General features: G+C 39.6%; 1 protein-coding gene across 6 annotated transcripts in view; it reads left to right on the forward strand.

Moving 5' to 3' along the window:
- Nucleotides 1-22,804, forward strand: part of LOC134531644 (uncharacterized) — a 784,236-nt gene extending 761,432 nt beyond the window's left edge. For all 6 annotated transcript variants that reach the window (XM_063367408.1, XM_063367409.1, XM_063367410.1 and 3 more), the window contains 2 exons: nucleotides 1,622-1,979; nucleotides 21,251-22,804. In XM_063367408.1, coding sequence (XP_063223478.1) covers nucleotides 1,622-1,979; nucleotides 21,251-21,755 — 863 coding nt within the window. In that variant the 3' untranslated portion in view covers nucleotides 21,756-22,804. The remainder of the gene's footprint in view (nucleotides 1-1,621; nucleotides 1,980-21,250) is intronic.
- Nucleotides 22,805-23,968: the final 1,164 nt, after the last annotated feature.

The raw sequence follows: 23,968 nt of genomic DNA on the forward strand, positions 1-23,968 counted from the left end.
GGCTGGAGTTGTCAGTAGTCCTAGTGAGGAGGCCTTAGCTGGAGTTGTCAGTAGTCCTAGTGAGGAGACCTTGGCTGGATTTGTCAGTAGTCATCTTAAGGAGGCCTTGGCTGGAGTTGTCAGTAGTCCTAGTGAGGAGGCCTTGGCTGGAGTTGTCAGTAGTCCTAGTGAGAAGGCCTTGGCTGGAGATATCCCGCACGAGTTGTCACCTCCGGGACCCTTCCTGAAGTGATGTGATGGAGGGTGCAAAGTGACGGCCTCTCGTGGATGCTTTTGGACCCGCCTTCGGTCATTCTGTTGTACAAGTTGACTAATGAATCCCGGCGCGTTGTCCCCGAAGCTGGCAATGCTGCTTCAGTAGAAGACCCTGGCCACACGTCCTCCAGCTCCTGACCCCGGAACGAGCTGGCACTTCAGGGACAGCTGCTGCTCAGGGATTGCAGGACTTTAATGTTTCACGCCGCTATCATCGACTCCGGCTACAAATATGTGACGCGTTACACATAGACTCCTCTGTTGTCTTCCCGTTAGCACGGCGTTGGGTCTAGTCTGGTATGTTTCAATGTCATCATAAGTCCCGCTAATACACCACCCGTTGGCTGCCACACTTTTTTAAGTCCTATGTCCCTCTTATGACTGGTATCTTGTCGTCCAATGTACACTCACTGCCTCACGACTAGTCCCTTACTGACTTACGTAGCCTGTTATTGACTTACCATAACTTACAATTCTTTAGCTTCTAGGTATGCTTAACTTGATACCTATTACAATCATCTCAGGGCTGGACACCATGACGTTGGCGGGCAGCCACTAGGCGGCGGAGCGCACACTTGTGAATGACGCGCGTCACTCGGTCTTTGCTACTGCGGACTACTGGCTGCTGACAGCTGTCGGCCAATTTATGCCTTGCTGGAGCAGGCGGTTATGACAATGTGATACCAGGCCAATTAGAATGTTGCAATAAAAAACGCAATGTGGACCTTCTCCGGCGGATTGCTGACCTGTCAGGGATGCGGCTGTGTCTTGTACGGGCTACCTAACCTCATAGGGATGGGGCACGACAGGGTCAGCGCTTCGTGCAAACATGTGTGTCTGTAACTGATTTCAGCAGTGTGGAACGTTGACACTACAACAACTTTAATGGATAAATCTGTAAAGTGTATTTTCGTGCACCATTCTTAAATTGGTATTTAAGTACCAGTTATTAAAATATGATTACATTATTATTAAAATTGTTTAAATTTGCTGATGCTTATTATTACTTACTGTATTACGTGTTTACAATTATATTTTTGTAATTAATTTTTTTTATCTGAAAAAATTATAACAGTATTTGTAAAAATTATCTTAATCGACTAATTATATAACATAAGTTTAATAAAAAAACATAAATAATCATGGAATTTTCGAGAAAAATTTTCAAATTTAAATAAAGTTTTGCTTTTTAATATACACGTAATTTAATATTACAAATATTATATATATTATAATAAATGAGTAAGAAAGTATTTATTACAATTAATCAATATAATCATTTAACAGTAAAAATAGCACTACAAGAGAAACAACTTAAAATATTTCTGTCACACCATCATGCTGAAAGTGAATGGGGTTTGCACAGGCCTATTGATGCTGATCGGCCTCGTGATGTACATCTCCATCTTCAAGGCAGAGATCGGCAGCAAGCTGAGGCCGCGCTCCCAGTTGCAGCCGCCGCTATTCACGTACCGCTATGGCTTCAGCTTCCTGCTGGTGGTGTCCGGCTTCATGTCCACCGAGGTGGCTGGCACGTGCGCCATCTTCCTCTACATCTACTGGCACCAGCTGGAGTGGGGCCGCCAGGGTCGCCACAAGATACCTGCCTCGTGTGTGCTGCTGGACCAGCACGCCTCCTACCCTCCGGCCTGCCGCCGCCACCCGCCGCCCCCAGCGCCAACCTTCAGGCCATGCATGCATGCCTCGCCCTCCCTGCACAGGAGGTACTGTCAGGTGTTGCCAACCAACCAGTTCCAGATATTGATTAGTCATCCAGGCCTTCGCGCACACCTCGCCCTCCCTGCACAGGAAATACTGACCGGTGTTACCAACCAACCAGTTTCAGACATTGTTTAGTCATCCAGGCCTTCGCGCTCACCTCGCCCTCCCTGCACAAAAAAAAACTGACCGGTGTTACCAACCAACCAGTTTCAGACATTGTTTAGTCATCCAGGCCTTCGCGCTCACCTCGCCCTCCCTGCACAAAAAAAAACTGACCGGTGTTACCAACCAACCAGTTTCAGACATTGTTTAGTCATCCAGGCCTTCGCGCACACCTCGCCCTCCCTGCACAGGAGATACTGACAGGTGTTGCCAAACAACCAGTATCGGACATTCTTTAGTCATCCAGGACTTCGCGCACACCTCGCCCTCCCTGCACAGGCGGTACTGTCAGGTGTTGCCAACCAACCAGTTCCAGACATTGTTTAGTCATCCAGGCCTTCGCGCACACCTCGCCCTCCCTGCACAGGAGGTACTGTCAGGTGTTGCCAACCAACCAGTTCCAGACATTGTTTAGTCATCTAGGCCTTCGCGCACACCTCGCCCTCCCTGCACAGGAGGTACTGTCAGGTGTTGCCAACCAACCAGTTTCAAACATTGCTTAGTTATCCAGGCCTTCGCGCACACCTCGCCCTCCTTGCACAGAATGTAGAGCGCGTTAGTGATCAACCTGCAGCCGAAGTTTTTGGCTTTATTCGGACTAATTCTGTATTTTGACATAAAGTACCACGTGTAGTCTTCAAGAAGGCCGTATGTGTCGAAAAACACATATTTTTTCTCTGTGTTGGTACAATATTGGGTTTTAAGTGCACTCAGTAAAATCACTGTATTATAGTATAATAATACGAATATATTTAGTCCGTAAAAGGTTTTTTTTTATTCTACAGAAGAACATGTGGTTTTGAGACGTTTTATCTTTAGAATTGCCATTATTCCCAAAGATTTTCTTTGTTGGTCAGAGTAATTTGTCCAAAATGCTGACATTAAGGGTTTTTCAAGTATAAAGTTTAGTGAGATAAGTATCTAATAACATTTTTTCCTTATTTTTTGTCGTTGTACTTGCAATTGTGTCTTGATTAGGCAAACATTGTACCAAGTTTTAGCAATCTACGGCTTCATTTATGGATATCTCATTTGTTATGCATGTAATAATGTCATCAAGTGAAAATAAACAAGGCTTAATTTGATTATAAATTGTTTGTTTTGGAGGTCTGGGCACAGGATAAAGTTTTGTACATCCATACATCCAGCCGCCATCTGGGGTTGTAACATCACAGTGGTCATTTATAATGACCTTTACCATGACATTTTACTTTGACTTTAACCGCCTTTTTGGTCTTGGATTCTTTCAGCTAAGATTCCACCATCTTTACTTGAAAATTTATGCCATATTAAATTCTTGAACTTTCCGGCATTGTGGATTCCGCTTTTTTTCTACATTTTTCCGCTATTCTAAAATATGACATCATGTCCCCAGTTTTGAAAATCTATAATATTATTTAAAATTTTAAAAATATATCTATGAAGAAATATCATTATAAGTACTTTTATTTTATTGTAATAAAGGTACTTAGATCATCAAAATCTGACTCCTTCCTTCAAATCCTGGCTAGGTCAATAGATTTAAAATTACTTCAAGCCCTTCCTCCATGGATAATAAAAACAAACTGAACCATACCACTAGTACTAAGGTTTATACTATTGCGAAATTAAATTGCCATGACAGCCATCTTAGATACGTCACGTTGTTTATGTTTGCTAGGTTTGTTTGTCACCAATTGGATTTTTAATTATCCGCTGAAGCACAATAACATCATTTACCAGACACTCAACTATCTTAGCATCCGAACTCTTGTTCACGATCCTTGATCAATCAAAAAGAGTAATTTAGTCTTAAACACATATAAAAATACTTAAGTTATTTAATAACATAAATACCACTAATATTATATATGTGAAATTTGGATGGATGAACGGATGGATGTTTGTAACTCAATCGCGCCAGAACGGCTGAACGGATCTGGATGAAATTTAGCCTACAGCGAGCTCATAACCTGGATTAACACATATACCACATATTAATATTAAATTCCATCTGTAAGGGAGTGAAAAAGAGATAATTTCATTTTGTAACAGAAAAAATCATAGGTCATAGACATGCAAATAGTGAGTGAGTGTCATTTCTCTATATCTGCCACAGGATCATACACATAGTAAGGTTTGGCGAATTCATATTTTTCTTCTTGGTGTGACCTGCCCGCTTAGTGGAGCTCGCAGCGGCTAGCAAAATAAAGGCCCTTATAACAGTTTTTTTTCTTAACTTCGTCAATAGATAAAGTTGCCTTGAATTTTAAACGCACCATCGTTTGATGCGTTTGTCATGTCTTTTTAATTTTCGTTTGTTTGTGCCGTATGCGTTCCTATTTTATTCAACCGATTCCGATGAAATTTTGTTGATTTGTTATGCGCATGCCCGTAAAGGTTTTTGAGACGGTATAACTATTTTGCAATAGTTGGAGTACGAATCGTTAAAAAAATGTGTTTATTTCATATTATATAGCGGTACTTCCTCTGTTTTTGTGGTTTAAGTGCGCACGCATGAGACAATTTATTTAAATGTAAAAGAAATACAGAGATAGAGTGATATATACATATAGAGTGAGATAGAGAGAGACAGAGAGATAAGTTGAGCTAGAGAAGTTATAGAGAATGAAATGGGTTAGATGAAAAGAGATATATAGATTTATAGAGCTATATCGAGATTTATATATAGAAGATATAGAGATAGTGGTAGGTATATATGTATATATGTATATATGTATATATAAAAAGATAAATAGAGATAGAGACATATATATAGATGTAGATAGTGATAAATATATATATTTAGAGAGATGAATAAATGATTTGTATATGAGTAACTATATCATAAATATTACAAAACAAAACTGAATGAGGCATTTCAATGCATGCCGAGCATTAGCTAGATAATGGAATCTTTTCAATATTAATAACTCTTATTTTTTAGCTTTTTTCTATGGTGCTTTTTAGAGTCTAGATTACATACAGACCACCAACTTTGTAAGTATATACAGGTAAATAACTATACACTGGCTGAACAACGCCGGGATCTGAAAGGGATATAAATTATTTTGCACACTTGACATTCTAGTTAAGAAGACAAGTTGGAGGAAATGACGTCTTACCAGCTGATGATATATACCTTGGTATTGGGGGTGGGAGGTCTGTCTGTAAATGGATTCTGTGGAGGAAGTATCTGTAGTTTTTTTTTATTTTTTGCTCTTATCGGTTTCGAAAATGGGCGGGAATCGATCTAATCAATCAGTATATTAATAAGTTATATTTTAAATGAATTTTGAATTTTTTTCATTAAAATCGGATAATAAATTAAGATTTTCAAGATGGCGCCCGTAACTATAATTACAACAGTTACGGCTTAATACAAGATGACGGTTCTGTCTCGATCAGTTGAAGCTTTTATTACTTCAAATTTAAAAAAAATTACATATCAGGATTTTTTTTTATTTTTGCACTTAGCAGGTTCGAACAAAGGATTTTAAGTTGTATGTGCGTGTTTAAATAGTATTTTATTAAAATGTCATTATTAAAATTTTATCATATTTTTCAATTTTTTCAAATTTCTACAATAAAAATTACGGTTTTCCAAGATGGCGGCCGTAACGAAAAGTGCAACGGAGTTTTAAAAGAATTTTTATTAAAATATAATTATTAATTTTTTTTTAAATTTTTTAAAAATTTTCCCGATTGTCTAACATTAAAATTACAGATTTTTAAATCGCGTACATGATGTCATACTAACTGATGATATATATACCTTGCCATAAGTGGTGGGAGGTCAATCTGCCAGGGTCTTCCGTGTAGGAAGGATCGAGTGCCATTTTTATTTTGTGCTCGTTGGGTTCGAACCGAGGACTCTGAGCTCCATGTCGTAGGTGTATGTTTATTATTATTTTTTAATTTCTTTAATTAATTAGTTTTTTAATTTTGAAGTTTTTTTCATTAATATCGGATAAAAAAATTGAAGATGGCGGCCGTAACGAAAATTGCAACGTTTACATCATACTCCTAGATGACGTCAGTGGCTAAGAGCGGCTAGCTCTTAGGACTTTTAAGCCGCTTTTAGGATTACGAGTTCTTTCAAAGGCAAAAGACTATTGAAGTTTTTTGAAATCCTAATTTTTGAATTTTCGTGGAAGAAAAACGAGAAATGTTTCCTCAAAACGGAAATTTTTTTGTCAATTTGAGTCATTTTTGAGGAATTTTGAGGAATTTTTGAGTCCAAGATGTTTGCCGTGACGTCAGAGGTCGGTCGGCCATTGACCCCACCACTACCACGCGCCTGGCGCCTGTACCCAGAGGAACCAAACTATACAACTTTCATCAAAACCTTGAAGATCGTATTGTAGAATTTTGGCCGAGATCTGTCTGCAGGTTGGAATAGACATGTCCATCGCGCAAAATATCTTCCATGGCCTTGCCATAGCCCTTGATCACTCAGTTATATGGTATAGTCTAAAAAATGTCCGCCTGGAATAAATCAAAAGGATTAAGCACTACAACTTCGCAACAGTTATTTCCGTGTGCAGGAGCAATAAGTTCAGAAACGATTATGTTTCAACTCATAGTATGTAGCTTTCTTTCTTTTGTTCTCCGAGTATGGAGACTATTTCGGTGGTGTGCGAATAGTTTCCTGCACTAAGTGAAGGCACTAGAAATCTCAGATGATCAAACATTTCGATTGTATTATACCAATACACATAGTCCAAGCTCTGATGTCTTTCTATATTTTTTAACATTTTCCATGTTCTGGAATATTACTGAAGAGATTAGCGAGAAGTTATAATTTTTATCTTTCACTATACATATAACACATAATGGATTGTTATCGTGGAAATTTGCATGAGTAATTTTGAAGAGATTTTTGTAGTCTTGCAGTTCCTCTAAGGCCAAGAACTACGAAGAAGGTAGGTATTTTTAGACCACCTCCAGAACTACACACGACTATGCAGTATTACAGTTACGAAACTAAACATTCACATGATCAACAAAAGTTTGGTCACTTTTCCGTGGATTTTTAACAAAAAAAAAAATCACTAAAATCGGATAATACAATATTTTTTTTTGTATTTATGAATGTTCAGTTATGATAATTAATCTATGTCTATAAAACTAAACACGACACGTCATCATAGTTCAGGGCTGCGGGTGGTTTATGTTCCACGTCTAGAATGGGAAGGACAATGGTGTATTGAACTAGAACATTTCAAACATATATTGCTATAAATGATATTGATGAATATAACTGATCGTCTTCCAGAAAAGTAATGGGACCGCTCAAGACATTTAGTAACATGTTCATTTTTACGAAATCGATGACATTGCAAATTACATACATAATGGAAAAATTTTCCCGAGTGTAGACTTTCAACTGAGGGGAAATCCAAAAAAACGCCAAAAGCATTCTAACATGCAGTAAAACTGTCATATTTTTGAAACTATTTTCCATAGGTACGATACTAGTATTTAAAATGAAGATTAATGCTTCTGTATAAGTGTAGGAATCTACGCGAATAGTAAACATTTTCCCCGCAAATTTGAAATGAACTAAACAAAATTTTACAGGTTTAAAATATCTCAGGGAAAGAAAAAACAACATACTTTACATGTTATAGCTCATGGTTCCATCAGTTTAAAATGTTGGAAGTGCCGTATGACATATTTACATTCCAGTCGTCCTGATGAGCACACACGAAGTAATCATCATAATGATGTCGATACAGACCAGACGAGATATGAGGGCATAAAATTCACTATCAAAATTACCTTTCGCTCACGCCAAATGAATTGTCTTCTAAAAATATGGGAGGTTGGGCCCAAGAGGACAAAAAGAAGTTTGAAGTTTGTGTTCCTCTCTCCATGCTTCTTGGAATCGCAGAACACTACATGCATATAAACATTAACTCGAAACAAGATCTCGTACTGATGTAGATAATACACAGAATGTTATGCTAACACTATAGTCAATCAAGTAGATGCTGCCTCATGTACAGTGAGCATAGTCTAACATTTAGATGTTGAATAACATAGAAAAAAGCAAGAATTTTTATGTACAATTCTCATCCTGAAGCTTGGAAACATCTCTTAGTTTCTCTTAAAATAATCTATCAAGTGAATAATAATGTTCAGCTTTACTACGGAAAAACCAAAGATACATCATCATCAGTCTCCAGACATAAACACAGCTCAATGTAGAAGGGAGCTCTTCAGTATTCGATAACTGCCAAATATATAACTTAAAAATATTTGGTTTAATTCGCGTAAGCTGCCCTTACCTGGAGATTAACATGGATTTAGAAAATTAAATTTTCTTCTGGCATATAAAATTTATGCTAATTTCCTACAAGCATATTATTATCGCGAACAGTGGCCAATACTGAGTCGCGACAGTTTAAAGAACAAAGCTCCTGTACTGTTATTTTTACATTTACAGACAATACAATCGAACAAATTCATACATCGTGGACTACAGAAACAAGATAAAAAGTAGTGGAAATACTTTACCAAACAATTGTGTTGTATGTAAGAAATGTCACGATCGACTTGCATACTAGAATTATGGAAAAAAAATATTATGAAAATTCCGTTACGGATTTTGGCACAACAAAATGGCCATCACAGGACTCAATCCCGCAACTTCCAGCCTACATATCCTTGTAAACATTTGGACGAAAAAGGCTTGAGTTTAAATAATGGTTACTCAAATATTAGCCTCGTCTTAAATTAGACAAAATAAAAATTCCGTAACACCAAATGAAAATCTCTCTTGACGATTTACTAGTTCTGAAACCGCATATTTAATTAATGTTGCTTGGCCCAAAGAGAAAAAAATCAGGCCGAGCAAGTAGTGCAACGGGATGCTGAAATCGTCTCTGTGATGACCGACTAAAGTTGTCATTCTGTGCGCAAGCTTAGTGCAATAAATGGCATGCAGCTTCTGTCTTGGGACAAGATCAAACATGAATGAACCTGTGCCAGGCGCAATTCATAGTTAATGCGGAAATGTTTCTCCAAGTGTGAGTAGACTTGTTTGTGCCTGCATATATAAAGTACTTTCAGTTGTCGTCCAACCTATAGGACGATGTTTTCGTACCATCCTGTCAATGTGTATGTGAGCGTAAGAAATAGCTTCAGCAGTGTCGAGTACAGCTACTGGAATGCTGGATATTTACACACATATACAGAGACCTGCGATGGAGGCACTCATCACTGGCAGTTTTCACTCTTTCCTCAGTCTTAGCTGCTAGATTGATGCGATCCTCGAAACTGTGCCGTCTATCATATGAAGAAGCATACGATACATCCAACCATCATCGAATAAGTAGTCGCTTCGTCTGCATGTGAAACAAAGTCTAGACTTTTTGCAACCTGTCGTGAGCTGTGATGCATCTACACGGATGTAAAAATGACAGAGAACATTCACATAACATCGTAGCTCTGACAGTTTCCGTGCATCTGAAGAAGATACACATCAGATCAGCAGTAACCCAAAAAGCACAGAGGGAAAGCACAATCGCAGCCCTGGTCGCAGACGTCATTGACTTATCTAACTGAGGTAGTCATCGCAGTGAACAATACTAAGGATAAACAGTCAGATACCTCTGTTACTGTGACTGAGCCTAGCAAACCAGTTGAAACTGGAGACACTTGAGTCGACGAGGCAGTCAGTGCTCTTAAAGACTTAGCTTACTGAAATACTTAATGCCTTAAACTAAAAACTAAACTGTTTGTGTGATTTGTGTGCGATTTTTTTTAAAATAAATGTGGTTGTTTTAATATTGCGTGTTTTATTTCTTGAGTTTTAAGATACATGCAAATAAATTCAAACCATTTATTATAATTTAATGTTTAATGTTTTTACTCACATAATATACCAGGGACTGTGGGTACATAAGTGAGACCCAGACATTGGGACCATTGACCTAACTTTAGATGTGGTGGAGTACGGATCAGCTCTCTTCAGTACATATACTAAGATTTAGTAGGTTTTGTTATTTCCAATGTCGAGTTCGATTGATGGTGCATTATCACCAGTGAAAATATAGATGGTGATGATGCCGACAAATTCAGAGAAATGAGTGTAAAGTTTACAATCGTCGTTGAGGATACTGTTGGCAGTGCTGTCAATGACAACGGATATCCTTGGCACTGAATCACCATCAATAATTATGCTGACTTCACTGGACGCGGATTCGTCAGTAGACGAAACATCGATAAATTATGTTTCGTCAGCTCACGTGACTTAAACGTGTGCAGTGTCTTCGGGAGTGGTTGACAGTGCCTACTCAAACTACCTTGTCCTCGAAATATCCTGGTTAACTGTGCCAAAACTGTGATAGAGATTTCACCAAAACTTCAAATGCTCGTTAAAATTATAGATGTGGGTGTCTGAATTGAGTACAAGTAAGACAGTATCAAAGCAAAAAAAAATGTTAAAAATTTTAAAGCCATGATTTCAAAGCAACATGATAAAATCTGCAGATGCAACTTAGTTCAAGCAAGAACGTGTTAGTAAAACTTTTTGGTTGTACCTTTATACTAGTATACTATGCTAGACACCTTTTAAAATGGATCTGTCTAATGAACAAACAATTTTCGTCACAATGCGAATGGTGTGACTTTATACATCGATATCATGACTAATCGCCTGTCCATTCCTAAAACTGTAAAGTTGTGAAACGAAATTATATATTCTTCACAATTACACGTTATTTTCGGGCATGGATATATAACTGGATTTCTTTGGGTATGACTGGCAGTTTTTCTTTTGACTGCGAAAGATCGAAGACAGGCTCTGACAGTTCTTTTAAGGTACCAATCCTTTATAAATATTATCATCGTCAATGGCTGTAGAAGAATAAACGACGAAGATCTCGATGAAATATTTACCATCATAAAATGAAGGTTATTCGGTTCAGCCTCACCTATCACCTACAACAACAAATATAATGTCACCGCCATCATCAACAAGGATTTTGATGGCAGCTAGAGTGATGGAATCATCTTGTATGTACTATAGGAGTTACAACATTACTCTTCATCCAACTTTACAGGAAAAATAAACATACACAGTTTCTTCAGCAGGAGTTCCAGTAACGATATAAACGTCTACTTATTCCATAACTACCAAACTGTGCCGGAAATTAGTTTGTAATATTATTTTTCTTCATGACCAAAATTGCATAGAGCAGCTTGTGGGCTGCAAGCTGCTACTTCTTACAGGCTTGCCGAGAATAGCAAGTTTCGTCACGAATGGGTCTCCAGTGGACCTGCGTTCCCACCTTAGTGGCTATTTATGTCCCCCATTTCTCTCTCTCTCTCTCTCTCCACCTCACCTTAGTTCTGAGAAATCAAGTCGGGAGCAGTGACCTGACGTGAACTTAGCCAAGACGATGGCCTAATTCAAGGACCTTCTCCCTGGTCCGACAGAGACGTTCACGACATCTAGCAGCGAAAAAAGTAACCGCGGGCCTGGTCGCCAGCATGCAGAGCACACCCTCGTGACACTTGGTGGCAAGTAAGCACACCGCCTCAGTTAGTTCTCCCTTACGCCGCTAGAAAGCAGCGCCGTGGCGCCATAAGGCACTATGCTTTCTTCTCGCGGCCTGTAGAAGTCGATTGTTTGTTGCCTTCTGTTCTGGCCGGTAGAGAGCGCGCATGTCATGTTCTTGTCACGCCCGCCTCGGGCACCTCCGCATGTTTTCAGCTTAGAACCGAACCTTCCCCCACCTCCCTAGGGCTTTAGCGCCCGTGTTAATTAGAAGCTGTGTCCGCTATCACGGTCTCAGTACTCTGACCTCGGCTGCTGACCACGTCTCCTCGGCGTCCTCTGTGCTAAGAGGCTTTTCGCGGGAACGGCGATTTTCGGTTGCATAAAATATGTAGTCAGTTGCTTAAGGGATGTGATCCCATTTGTACAGTAGCCAGGCAGATGTAGTTTTTAGAAAAAATCATGTGTAGTTAAATTTTTATTTTTTTTTTACTTTATTAAAAATTTAGTTTCTTCCGCACATCCGCGAATTCTCGGTACGCGCCATGGTGATGTCGGCGCGAGACACCCCGCGAGCCCTGTTTCCACACCCTGTTTGGTGAATAATCTGTTTTTTTTCTCCACAAATTCCTGTTTGTTGGCCTTTCGCGCCGACTGTGTATGACTGTCTGGACGCAGGTCTAATTCGTTTTTAATTTGGCTTGTGTTTCAGACAGGGTCAAAGTTTCCGGGGAGAGAAATCGCTCGCCGCATGATCTTCGGGACCTCCAGCTGATTTCCCCTTTAGAAGAGTTTTCCTCTCGGTCCGACGTCATCCTGGGAAGACTCGGGTTATATGAGCTATATATATACTCCACTTGCATAGAAGGAACTAAATTCATTAATAAGATACCAGCGAGCAGTGTTTTAAGAACGTAATCCTCAAGAACATGTAAAATCAAGGAAACTCATATATATGTAATCGTTGGGGGAATCAAATTTTGGTGCTATACTTGAAAATTTGTTAATGTAATCATTTGTTTGTTAAGGTGTAATGTGTATTGTTTTAAATTATGTAGGGGCGCCCCCTTAACTTTGTTAATTACTAAGATATTTATTATCATGTCGAAATTATGCTAAAACAAAATTCCTTAATAATAAACCAGGAAAACCTATAGACTAAGCTATTTATATAGCATTTTTATTTATCATATACCTTCTTCTACATAACGATCCACGAACTCCCAAGTTACCAGTGTGCAGGGAGTGTAAATTTGGTCTTGTTCACTGCCTCGTGTCCCCTCTGGTAATTAACTTTAATTTTTCTTAATATTTTGCCCAGCTGTTTCCAAGGTGTTTTTAATTAATTAAAAATAATATAGTGTTTGGGAACGAGGGGCGTTACAAAACTGTTATGCAATCATAATCTACGATTGGCAATCGTAGCATATACTGCAATAAGACTGTAACACATTGCATTAATTGTAAGCATCCAGAATACTACTGCCGAAATAACTCTTATCTCTTCGAAAACTAGATATACAATCATGTAGAACCGAAGACAATAATGTAGATGCATTTTTGTACACATAGAAGATGTGACTGTGTGTTTGGTCACGAAATGTTTCGTTTCAATATTATACATTAAAAACATAACATTACCAGTTTACCACGTGGAATCATCATCTTGTGACTTTACAAGTCATATATAGGCTTCTACTGTGTGCTGTTAAAGACTGTACCCTTTAAGCAAAACAATCAGGGATCCTTCCAAAACAACTTTAAACCTAGGGGTACCCACCGAGAGCTTAGCAAGAAGGAGAATACAACAGAAAGACTCGCATATGTATAGATTGTTTGGGCTACAGTGAAGAACTTTCTAGAACTTTCTGTAACCGTCCCAGAATTTCTACTAATCCCAGAGAAGTAAGGATGCTATAGTAGGTATGGGGGGAGGATTTGGGGTATAAATAGTCGGGGTTTCGGTAGTTTAGGATGGAGCAGCAAGGACGATGCTACCATTGAATCGATGAAATCAGAGAAAGAGACAGAGAGAGATAGAGAGATGGGCACGAGAGTGTGGAGGTTATTAGAGAGCTATGTATAAGTCTTGTGTTTATTTTCTTTAATGGCCAGTAATTTATCTATGCCAGAATATCTACAGCTGTACAATGATACTTGTATTTTTAACTCATGTTTCTGAAACTGTTTTCCTTGGACAGTTTTGTGTATGATGCACCTGGTAAAGTTTAGGTAAATGTTAATTTTTAGTTTTTTTAATAATAGTCTGTTTTCTCGCTGCACTTGTTTTCACTTTCTGCACCTTCTGTGCTGTTTACTGATGTCCATATTTGTTTCATAGAATTGGAAATAATTTAGCACTCCGCAATTGAATACTTTTAATATAATTTATTTGTATTGTTTTATTAATGTTCTGCTACCTTCTAAAGTGTTCATCATTTAGTTTATTTCCTTCTATGTTTTTCATTTAATATGGAGTTTAGGCCCCATCTGGACAAGCAAGTGTTTACCTTGTTACTTGGTAAGAGTTTGTGCTTACAGTGAGTGTTTGGGACCAGCAGGGACCGGCCTCAAAAAGTGAAATCTATTTAATAAATAATGTTTGTTAAATTATAATTTTTTTCTTGAACCTTGAACATTCACTTTAAGTGTAATATTTAACTATGTAATATTTGATTAAATTATAATTTTTTCTCCTTAGTTACCATTTTGCAAATGCAAAGAATCAAACTAAGGATACAAATTTATCGCATATATTAAGATATTAATAAGTAATTTTTTTAATGAATTTTTGGATTAATTATGATCATATGGCAGCCAAGACACACGAAATTATGGTGGTTACAAGACTATCATAACATTACTGCATTCTAGTCGGTATAAATTTATCCAACATGGTGGCAGCGCACTTTAGCAGACGATGTATACAATTAGTGAAACTAGCACTTATAGTAACAACTACTGAAAACAAAGATAGTGGTTCGTTCTCTTACAGTTGCTTCTAAAAAAATAAAATACAAGTAAGAATATGTGTTTATTTTTATATAAACACTATATAAACACAGCTCTCGCCTCGCTTCACTGTGGCTCAGTGTGAAATGAAATGTATAAGAAAGTCAATCAAAGTTTTCTACCGAACATAAATATTCCCCGAGTTAACACATATTTAAATTTAATATAATGCTTTGCGTAGCTGTGATGATTCTGTGAAAAAAAGGAAAGGAAGAATTTATTTTTACATCAATTCATTTATAATTTTTAAAGTAGAGGAATACACTTTTTGTTTGTCCTTTTTATGGTATAAACATAGTGATAATATTGTATACCGACTCTTGAGCACGCGACGTATTATTTCCCATGAGAGAAGCATTCTTTTTTTTTAATTTAATTAGCAAACTTGCAAATGTTGCCCTTTGTATTTATTGATAGTCATAGCGAACGCAAGGCGTATTGTAAATTGAAGCCATTTGAACTCGAATGCTGTATCGGTCGGAATGAGTGGTACTCATGGAATAAGTATGAGTAGCATATAAATGGGCATCCGGCACAATGTTGTTCTTATGGGACTATGGCTTGGTGGCTTACTAAGTTGTGGCTTGCCAATCGGAAAGATACGGCAATGTTTGGGAGTGTACGCCGCTCGTTGCCTCTGATCAGGACCTCGTTAACCATTTTTTTACGACGCCACATCTGCCATCTTGTAATCCACAATTTTTGACAATCTGTAGTTATTTTGCGAGAATTCTGGAAAAAAATTCACAAATCATCAAAAAAATTGTCTTATTCAAAAAAATATTTATTCGATTTATTTCTGTCCTTGGTTCGATCCTGGCTCAATGCAAAAACAATACTTAATAAATATGGCGGAAATCCTTAAAGCGGTATAAATTCTTCATCTACATCCTCTAGTTGATCGATTCTTGTCCTAGGTTCGATCCTTGCTTAGTACAAAAATGTAAATTTACGTAAAAATACACACTTATTTAAACAAAAGGGTCGTAAATAAACCTAAAAGCAACTTAAATTCTTTATACACTAGCCGCTAGTAACCTGCCAATTCCATCTTGGCCGCCATATTGGAAATTCTAATTATTAACCTAGATTTTCGGGTAAAATTCTAAAAACAATTTAAAAAATTTATTAATTTACTGATTGACTCGATCAATTACAGAACTTGCTTCGATCCCTGACTGATGCAAAAATGCTCATTATAGGAAAAAACCACTCATTTATTAAATCATGTTCAAATCCTAAAACGGGACTTAAGTTACTTATTTACCAGCCTCCAGTAAGCCGAAACGGCCACTATCTATGAAGTTCGTATTTATTGACCTAGAAAATCGTAAATATATCCAAAATTCAAAAACAAAATCTTGTTAAAATAATTATTGATTCGATAGATACTGCACTTGGTTAACTACTCGGCCAGTGATATGAGTAAATTAAGATTAAATTTAAATAAAATTATGTGTCCTATTATATTATTTGGAGTTTATTAAATATACTATGTAAAAGACTCGAGCAAGAAAAATGTCCGACAAATGAAATAAATTGTCGTTGTCTCTGTGCTTACTATGGAAGTACAATTTTTTCATAAATGGAACACTTTCCAACCAGTTCTAGTTCAATGTCAGGCGTATAGATCAGTCGTCTTCGAACGGTGACGTCAATGATGTCCTGAATTAATACTTATCGAAGAACATAAAATAAAACACATTCAAAAAGGAAGCACATTTTACAAAAGAAAGCACAGTCGACAAAAAGTAAGAACATTTAACGAAAAAGACGCATCATTGGGTGAAAATTCAACTCAGTTAAATACGATCTCATCGTAGGTATACGATATCATCGGTGTGATACGGTACAGGTACACGATCTGGTCACAGCTATATGACTTTGTCACAGGGATACGATCTCGTTACAGGGATACGATCTCATTAGTAGGAGACGATATAACAGGCTTAACTGCGTACATTAAAAGTAAAGGATTTACTTTTGCACTAACATTCAACTCAGTAGGATGCCATCGCCAATTTACGGGAAGCAAAAATGCTTCCAAATGCCTGTCTTTGGCTCTAAAAGTCATTGACTCCAAAAGTCGTTGGCTCCAAAGTCATCGACTCCAAAAGTCTTTGGCTCCAGCAGTCTTTACCTTCAAATGTCATTGACTCCCAAATTTTTGGTTCCAACAGTCTTTAGCTCCAAAAATTATTGGCCCCAAATGCCATTGAATCCAAAAGTCATCGGCTCCGAAAGTTAATGGTTCCAAATGTCATCAACTCAAAAATGTATCGGCTCCAAAAGTCTTTGGCTCCAAGAGTCTTTGGCTCCAAATACATTGGCTCCAACAGCCTTAGTCCAACTTCTCCAGGAACCTTTCGTTACAAAGCGACTTGGCTACTAAGTTACAAGACTACGGCACTACGAGACTACGAGACTACGATGCTACAGGACTACAAAACCACAAGGTAACCTGACTATGAGACGAGTAACGGAGCTCCAAGTAGCTACGTACCAGAAAAACTACGAAGCTACAAGATAACAATGCTACGTAGATATGAGAATACAAGGATACGATACTACGAGAGTACGAGGCTACAGGACTGCAAGACTATTGGGCTACAGGCCTATGAGACTTTAAGTCTACGAGGCTCCAACTAGCTATACTATTAGGCTACAAAGCTACGAGACTAAAAGGCTACATGACTATAAGACTAAAAGGCTTCGAGGCTACAAGGCTAAGAGAATACAAGTTACCAAATGACTACGAGGTTACGAAGTTACGAGGCTAAAAGGCTACATGGTTATGGAGCGACAGTACTATGAGTCTACAAGGCTACAACTAGCTATGGGGCTACATGACTATGAGGATACATGGCTACAAGGTTAAGAGGTTTCTAAGCTACGAGTATGCAAGGTTTCAACTTGCTACAATTGCTCAAATCAGAAGCGTGAGTTAATTTATCTCATTAAAACAAACTTTTTACATGTAGTCCCGATTCTTTAAACAGTTGGCACCACTTGCTGTGTTGTACAGGCAGTCGCTCTTTAATGTGGGATGCGGGATGCTCACTCACGAAGGGAGAGAGGAGGGCTCACTATACATCAAGAAGAAGAAAGTTCGTTTTGCATGATAATCTCGCTGTCTTAACGCACAATATTTGACTAAAAAATGATTTTTTTTATTTGAATTCTATCTTTGTTAGTTTTATTGTGTTGATTGAGCAACAGAAATTCACTAATTAAATATTAACGTGAAAAAAGTTGCATGCCTCATTACGTAAAATGTTTTTCCATGCAGAGATGGATTTCTTAGAAATATCCAGAAGCGCTTGGAAAACATCAGCAGGTCTCGCTAGGAATATCCAACACCACATGGAGAAAACCATTAGAACCATCGCCATGAATGACCAAAGGAACTTGGCGAATCCAACAAATATTGACAGGAATATTCAGGAGCACATGTGAAAAACCATCAATTTATTTAAATGAATAATGAGGATCACACGGAGTAATTTATATTAATATTAGCAATAATAATCAGGAGCACACGAAAAAAAGAAATACAAGTTTTCCTAAATCAAGATCAGTGAATCTCTAAAAAATATAAAGGAAAAATATAAAAATATAAAATAAAAAACCAGTTTCTACCAGCTTGAAAACTTCTTTGTTCAGCAAGGGTAGAGTTTTAGCACAATTAGATGATTACTATGATTTGAGAAAGCTGAGAAATATTAAAATCTGAGACGAATTTCCTTCTTCTTGATGTCTAGCGAAGCCCTCCTCTCTCCGTTCGTGAGTAAGCATCCCGCATCTCACATGAAAGAGCGACTGCCAGTACAACACGACAAACGTAGAGATTCATTAATTAGACCATTACTATGACTTTAGACAGCTGAGAAACATTGACATCTCAAAAGAATTCCCTTCCCCTTGAAATCTAGTGAAGCCCTCCTTCTTTTGCTTGCGTTAGTGAGCATCCCGAATCTCATATGAAAGAGCGACTGCCTATACAACACAGTATGAGGTGCAAACGTTTTCAAGAATTGGGACTACATGCAACAAGTTATTTTCATGAGATAAATTAACTCTCGCTCCTGATTTGAGCTATTGTAGCAAGTTGAAGCCTTGTATACTCGTAGCCTAGAAGCCTCTCAACCTTGTAGCCTTGTATCCTCATAGTCATGTAGCCCCATAGCAAGCTGGAGTCTCGTAGCTTCGTAGTACTGTAGTCTTTTAGCCTCGTAACTTTGTAACCTCGTAGCCATTTGGTACCTTGTAGTAGAGGTTGGTTGTTACAGCAATTTTCGGTGTCTGTTCTAACCAATTACTGATACAGTAATGTACTGGTTACAAGTAGCTGATACTTCTGTATCAGCTACAGCAGTAGCGGTCCCTGGAAGCAACAAGGTATCAGCATTCTCGTTACAGGTTACACATCCTCCGTGCCGTCATCACCACCGTAAAAAGGTATCAGTTTTCTCTTTCCACGTTATTCGTAAAAAGGTATCAGTTTTCTCATTCTACATTCTTCGTAGTCGTAAAAAGGTATCAGTTTTCTAATTCTACATTCTTCGCAGTCGAAAAAAGGTATCGGTGTTCTCTTACCGCACCTTTCGTAATCGGAGTCTTCAATCTTTGCAAGGAGTACGTACTGCGCACTGAGCGTACTTAGATGAGAAGCCTAAGATGTACATCAAGCTCTGTCCCTGCCCGAACACGCCCGAATATTCACCTTCGGCCAACCTCGGGATTTGTTTTATTTTTTCGCAGGAAAAATGAATTCAAATATTAAAAGTTGTCGGTTAGGTTAGCAACATTAAAACACTTCAGAACACTATGGACAGTTAGTTAGGTTAGTATAGCTACATTAAAATAAAGAGAGAAATATAAATATTTATAAATAAACCCGAGGTTGGTCGAATGTGAAAATTCGGGCGTGTTCGGGCAAGGACAGAACTTGATGCATAACTTAGGCTTCCCCCTCCTCTACATTCTTTCCCTTCTTTATCCCTTATTCGTCGTGCCGCTCCCTCCCCTTTCACAAGCTTCGCCCAATTGACCGTCATCTGCGATCGGGTTCTGCGCATATTGGCCATGGTGTTGTTCCAGGTGAATTCTTAACTGATACTAAAGTTTTTGATACTTGAAAATTGTACTCGTTTGCAGTACTTGATACAGGCGTGTATCAGTTACAAAGTAGCCGATTGATACTCTGCAACCCACCTCTACCTTGTAGTCTCTTAACCTTGTAGCCTCGTGACCTTTTAATTTTGTAATCCTGTAGCCTCTTAGTCTCGTTGCTTTGTAGCCTAATAGTGTACCTAATTGGAGCATCGTAGACTTGAAGTCTCATAGATCTGTTGCCCCATAGTCTTGTAGTCCTGTAACCTCGTAGTCTCGTAGCTTTTGTTGTCATTTAGCCTCATAGCCTGTTGCCATGTAGCCTCGTATTCTCGTAGTTTCGTTGTCTTTTAGTCTCGTAGCTTCGAAGCCTCATAGTCTCGTAACTATTTGGAGCCTCGTATACTTTTAGTATTATAATCCTGTTACCTCATAGTAATGTAGTCCTGTAGTATTTTAGTTTTGTAGTCTTGTTATCCTGTAGTCTTGTAGCTTCGTGGCCAAGTTCATTGTAGCTAAATGTTTCTAAAGCAGTAAGGCCTATTACTGTTGGAGCCAATGACTTTTGGAGAGAAAAATCTTTAGAGACATTGAAATTTGAAGACACTAAAATTTGGAGTCAATACAGTTTGAGCCCAAGAATTTTGTAGACAGTGACATTTGGAGCCAATGATTTTTGGAGCGAAACAATGGTGCTGCCAAAAAAAAATTGTAGGCAATGATATTTGGAGTCAAGGATAGTATTAGCCAAAGACTTTTGGAGACAGTGACATTTGGAGAATAATAATGTTGATGCGAAAAACGTGGAGCTGATGACTTTCGGACCCGATGACTGTTGCAGCCGATGACTTTTGGAATAAAATACAGTTGGATTGAAAGACAGCTGGAAAAATTGTAACGTTCCAAAATTGATGATCGAATCCTACTGAGTTGAATTTTTGTAGAAATGTACATCCTTTTCGTTAAATGTTCATATACAAGACTGTATTATCGTATCCTATTGATAAGATCGTATTGCTGCTACGAAATCGATTCATTGTGACCAGATCGTATCTTTGTTACGAGATCGTATATCTGTACCTTATCCCTGCGACGAGATCGTATCCTACTGAGTTTAATTTTTGTCTCAAACTGCTTCCTTTTCGTGCAATGTGCTTCCTTTTTATCCAAAGTGCGTGTCAATGTGCTTCCTTTTTAAAAAATATCCTTTCTTTTAATGTTTTCCATTTTTAATGTATATTGGTAAGTCTTTACTTAGGACATGATTGGCCTCGTGGTTCGGGGACGACAGTTCTATACGCATGACACTGAACATGACTTATATATTTTTTTGTCGCGAATTGACGTATAATACCTCTTGGTTCCGAGAAGCTTGGGCTATACGCCTAACACTGTACATGAACTGGCCTACATTCAAAGCTATGCTGTGTATGTTAAAACATGTATTGATGAAGTGTGTATCGAAGTGAGGTGTGGGTGTAACAATGTGTTGGTGCGCAGGTACTACCTCGAGCGCGCGGGCGACGCCGTGAGCGTAGACAGCTCGCCTTGTCCAGCTCGCTCGCACCTGCCCATCGCCGCGGTGGCCGGCTCGCTGTGCGACATCAGCCTGTCGTCGTCCCTGTACCACTTGCCGCCCGCCGGCGCCGCCTGCCCGCACTACTACCCGCGCCTCGCGGCAGAGGAGCTGTGCGGGCTGCCCCCAGCCCTGGGGTCGCCGGCGCGCCCCCCGTGCCGCCACGGCTCCGCGGTGTCGTTCCCGCGCGACGCCACCACCAACACCGTGTCCACCACGGCCGACATTAACTCCTGCGGCGGCGAGGGCGCGCTCGACGACGAGGACGGCGAGTACTCGCCGTCGCTGCAGCACGAGAACGAGTTCGTGACGTTCGACATGGACGACCAGCCGGCGGTGCCACCGCTGCCGGCCAGGCCCCTGGTCGAGGACGCGCTCCGCCGCAAGGAGTTCGGCCTGGACGCCCTGCGCCGCACCACGCCGGTCTAGTCCCCGAGTACCACCGAGCGTTCGAGGCGCTCCCCGTGTAGGACTGCGTGGTTAAGGCACCGCTGCCGGCCAGGCCTCTGGTCGAGGACGCGCTCCGCCTCAAGGAGATCGGACTGGACGCCCTGCGCCGCACCACGCCGGTCTAGTCCCCGAGTGCCACCGAGCGTTCGAGGCGCTCCCCGTGTAGGACTGCGTGGTTAAGGCGCCGCTGCCGGCCAGGCCCCTGGTCGAGGACACGCTCCGCCGCAAGGAGTTCGGCCTGGACGCCCTGCGCCGCACCACGCCGGTCTAGTCCCCGAGTACCACCGAGCGTTCGAGGCGCTCCCCGTGTAGGACTGCGTGGTTAAGGCACCGCTGCCGGCCAGGCCTCTGGTCGAGGACGCGCTCCGCCGCAAGGAGTTCGGCCTGGACGCCCTGCGCCGCACTACGCCGGTCTAGTCCCCGAGTGCCACCGAGCGTTCGAGGCGCTCCCCGTGTAGGACTGCGTGGTTAAGGCGCCGCTGCCGGCGAGGCCTCTGGTCGAGGACGCGCTCCGCCGCAAGGAGTTCGGCCTGGACGCCCTGCGCCGCACCACGCCGGTCTAGTCCCCGAGTACCACCGAGCGTTCGAGGCGCTCCCCGTGTAGGACTGCGTGGTTAAGGCACCGCTGCTGGCCAGGCCTCTGGTCGAGGACGCGCTCCGCCTCAAGGAGATCGGACTGGACGCCCTGCGCCGCACCATGCCGGTCTAGTCCCCGAGTGCCACCGAGCGTTCGAGGCGCTCCCCGTGTAGGACTGCGTGGTTAAGGCGCCGCTGCCGGCGAGGCCTCTGGTCGAGGACGCGCTCCGCCGCAAGGAGTTCGGACTGGACGCCTACTAGCATATGATGCCGACATAGTGCTTGTTCTTGGACACTCATCAAGCCTTTCTTAGTGCATAATCATGAAATTGCTATAAGGCTGAAATAATAACATAAATTCTAACTTCATGGATAACATTGTAAAGGACTGTTCGTGGTAACATCCAACGCAAGAATTACAAAAAATATTTACAACAATTTTTTTTCCTTAAAATTACAGAAACGGTCAACCAACCATATCACATTAATAATACAATAAGGTTTAATTTAGTCATACTCTTTATGTAAATATATTTTCGTATGTATTTAATTTACAAATTGAATGCACTGGGGAATATGCATCACTGTGATAAATTTAAATAGGTATTAAAATTTAATTTTATATTTTGGCATATAAATTTTATCCCCAATAAAAACCGAAAAAAATGTAGCAGATATAGAATGATTTCATCAATATTAAATTTCTTATGTGTCTAGATAGTATATTGTATGTGTTGTGAATTCAGCTGAAATTAAATATGGTTTAATTATTTACACTTCTATACCATTGTAAAACTTTGTCTGTTTGTTGTTCGATCATCACGCATATACCACTGGGCCTATTTTTATGAATATCTTTGTGTTTTAAAGCTTACAATTAGACTTAATAACAGATACACATTTTATTTATCTATAATGACAGGAGCCGGAGATACAACAATAAAACCAAAATTCTTTTATACATCATGGCAAGACCGGTCCGCTTAGTGAAGCTTGTGGTGGCTAGCCAACTAACGGCGCTAATAACAGCTTTTTTAATATAAATTTTCTCAATAGATGGCGTTGCCTTGATTTTGATACAAGCTATCTAATGGTGCGTCCGGCACATCGTTGTTTCTTCGAGCATCACACAAAAAACTACTGGATAAATTTTATGAAACTTTTTGTTTTTAAATACTTATGATTATACTTAAATACTTTTAAATATTTTCAATACTAGCCACTTGAGTTCGAATTTTAAATAGTGGGAAATGATAGGTATGCGTGGAATCAGTATGTCTTCGGTTTTGAATTTGGCACTGATGATTGCTGTCTCGATTAAATTTGGTGACAAATTTTTGATGGTAAAGCTGGTTACTTTGCTCAACATTGGTACGTTTAAGTGGCGAATAAGCATCACCGGTGATCCAAACTTCAATGTTAATAATTGCAGTGGCATTCCGGGTGGTTAAAATAAATTTCGAAAATTCAGTTGGATAATTGATGGCTTGTTTTTCGTCCATTACTGAGTCTATCGATTTGTATCTGACTGTTTCGTTTGGTAGTTTCAATTGAATTTGTTCATTGAGCTTGTTGACATAATGTTTTGGTGCCAAAATTGCACGTTCGCACAGCCA

The sequence above is a fragment of the Bacillus rossius genome, chromosome 5 (genome assembly GCF_032445375.1).
Source record: "Bacillus rossius redtenbacheri isolate Brsri chromosome 5, Brsri_v3, whole genome shotgun sequence".
Lineage (NCBI taxonomy): Eukaryota > Metazoa > Arthropoda > Insecta > Phasmatodea > Bacillidae > Bacillus > Bacillus rossius.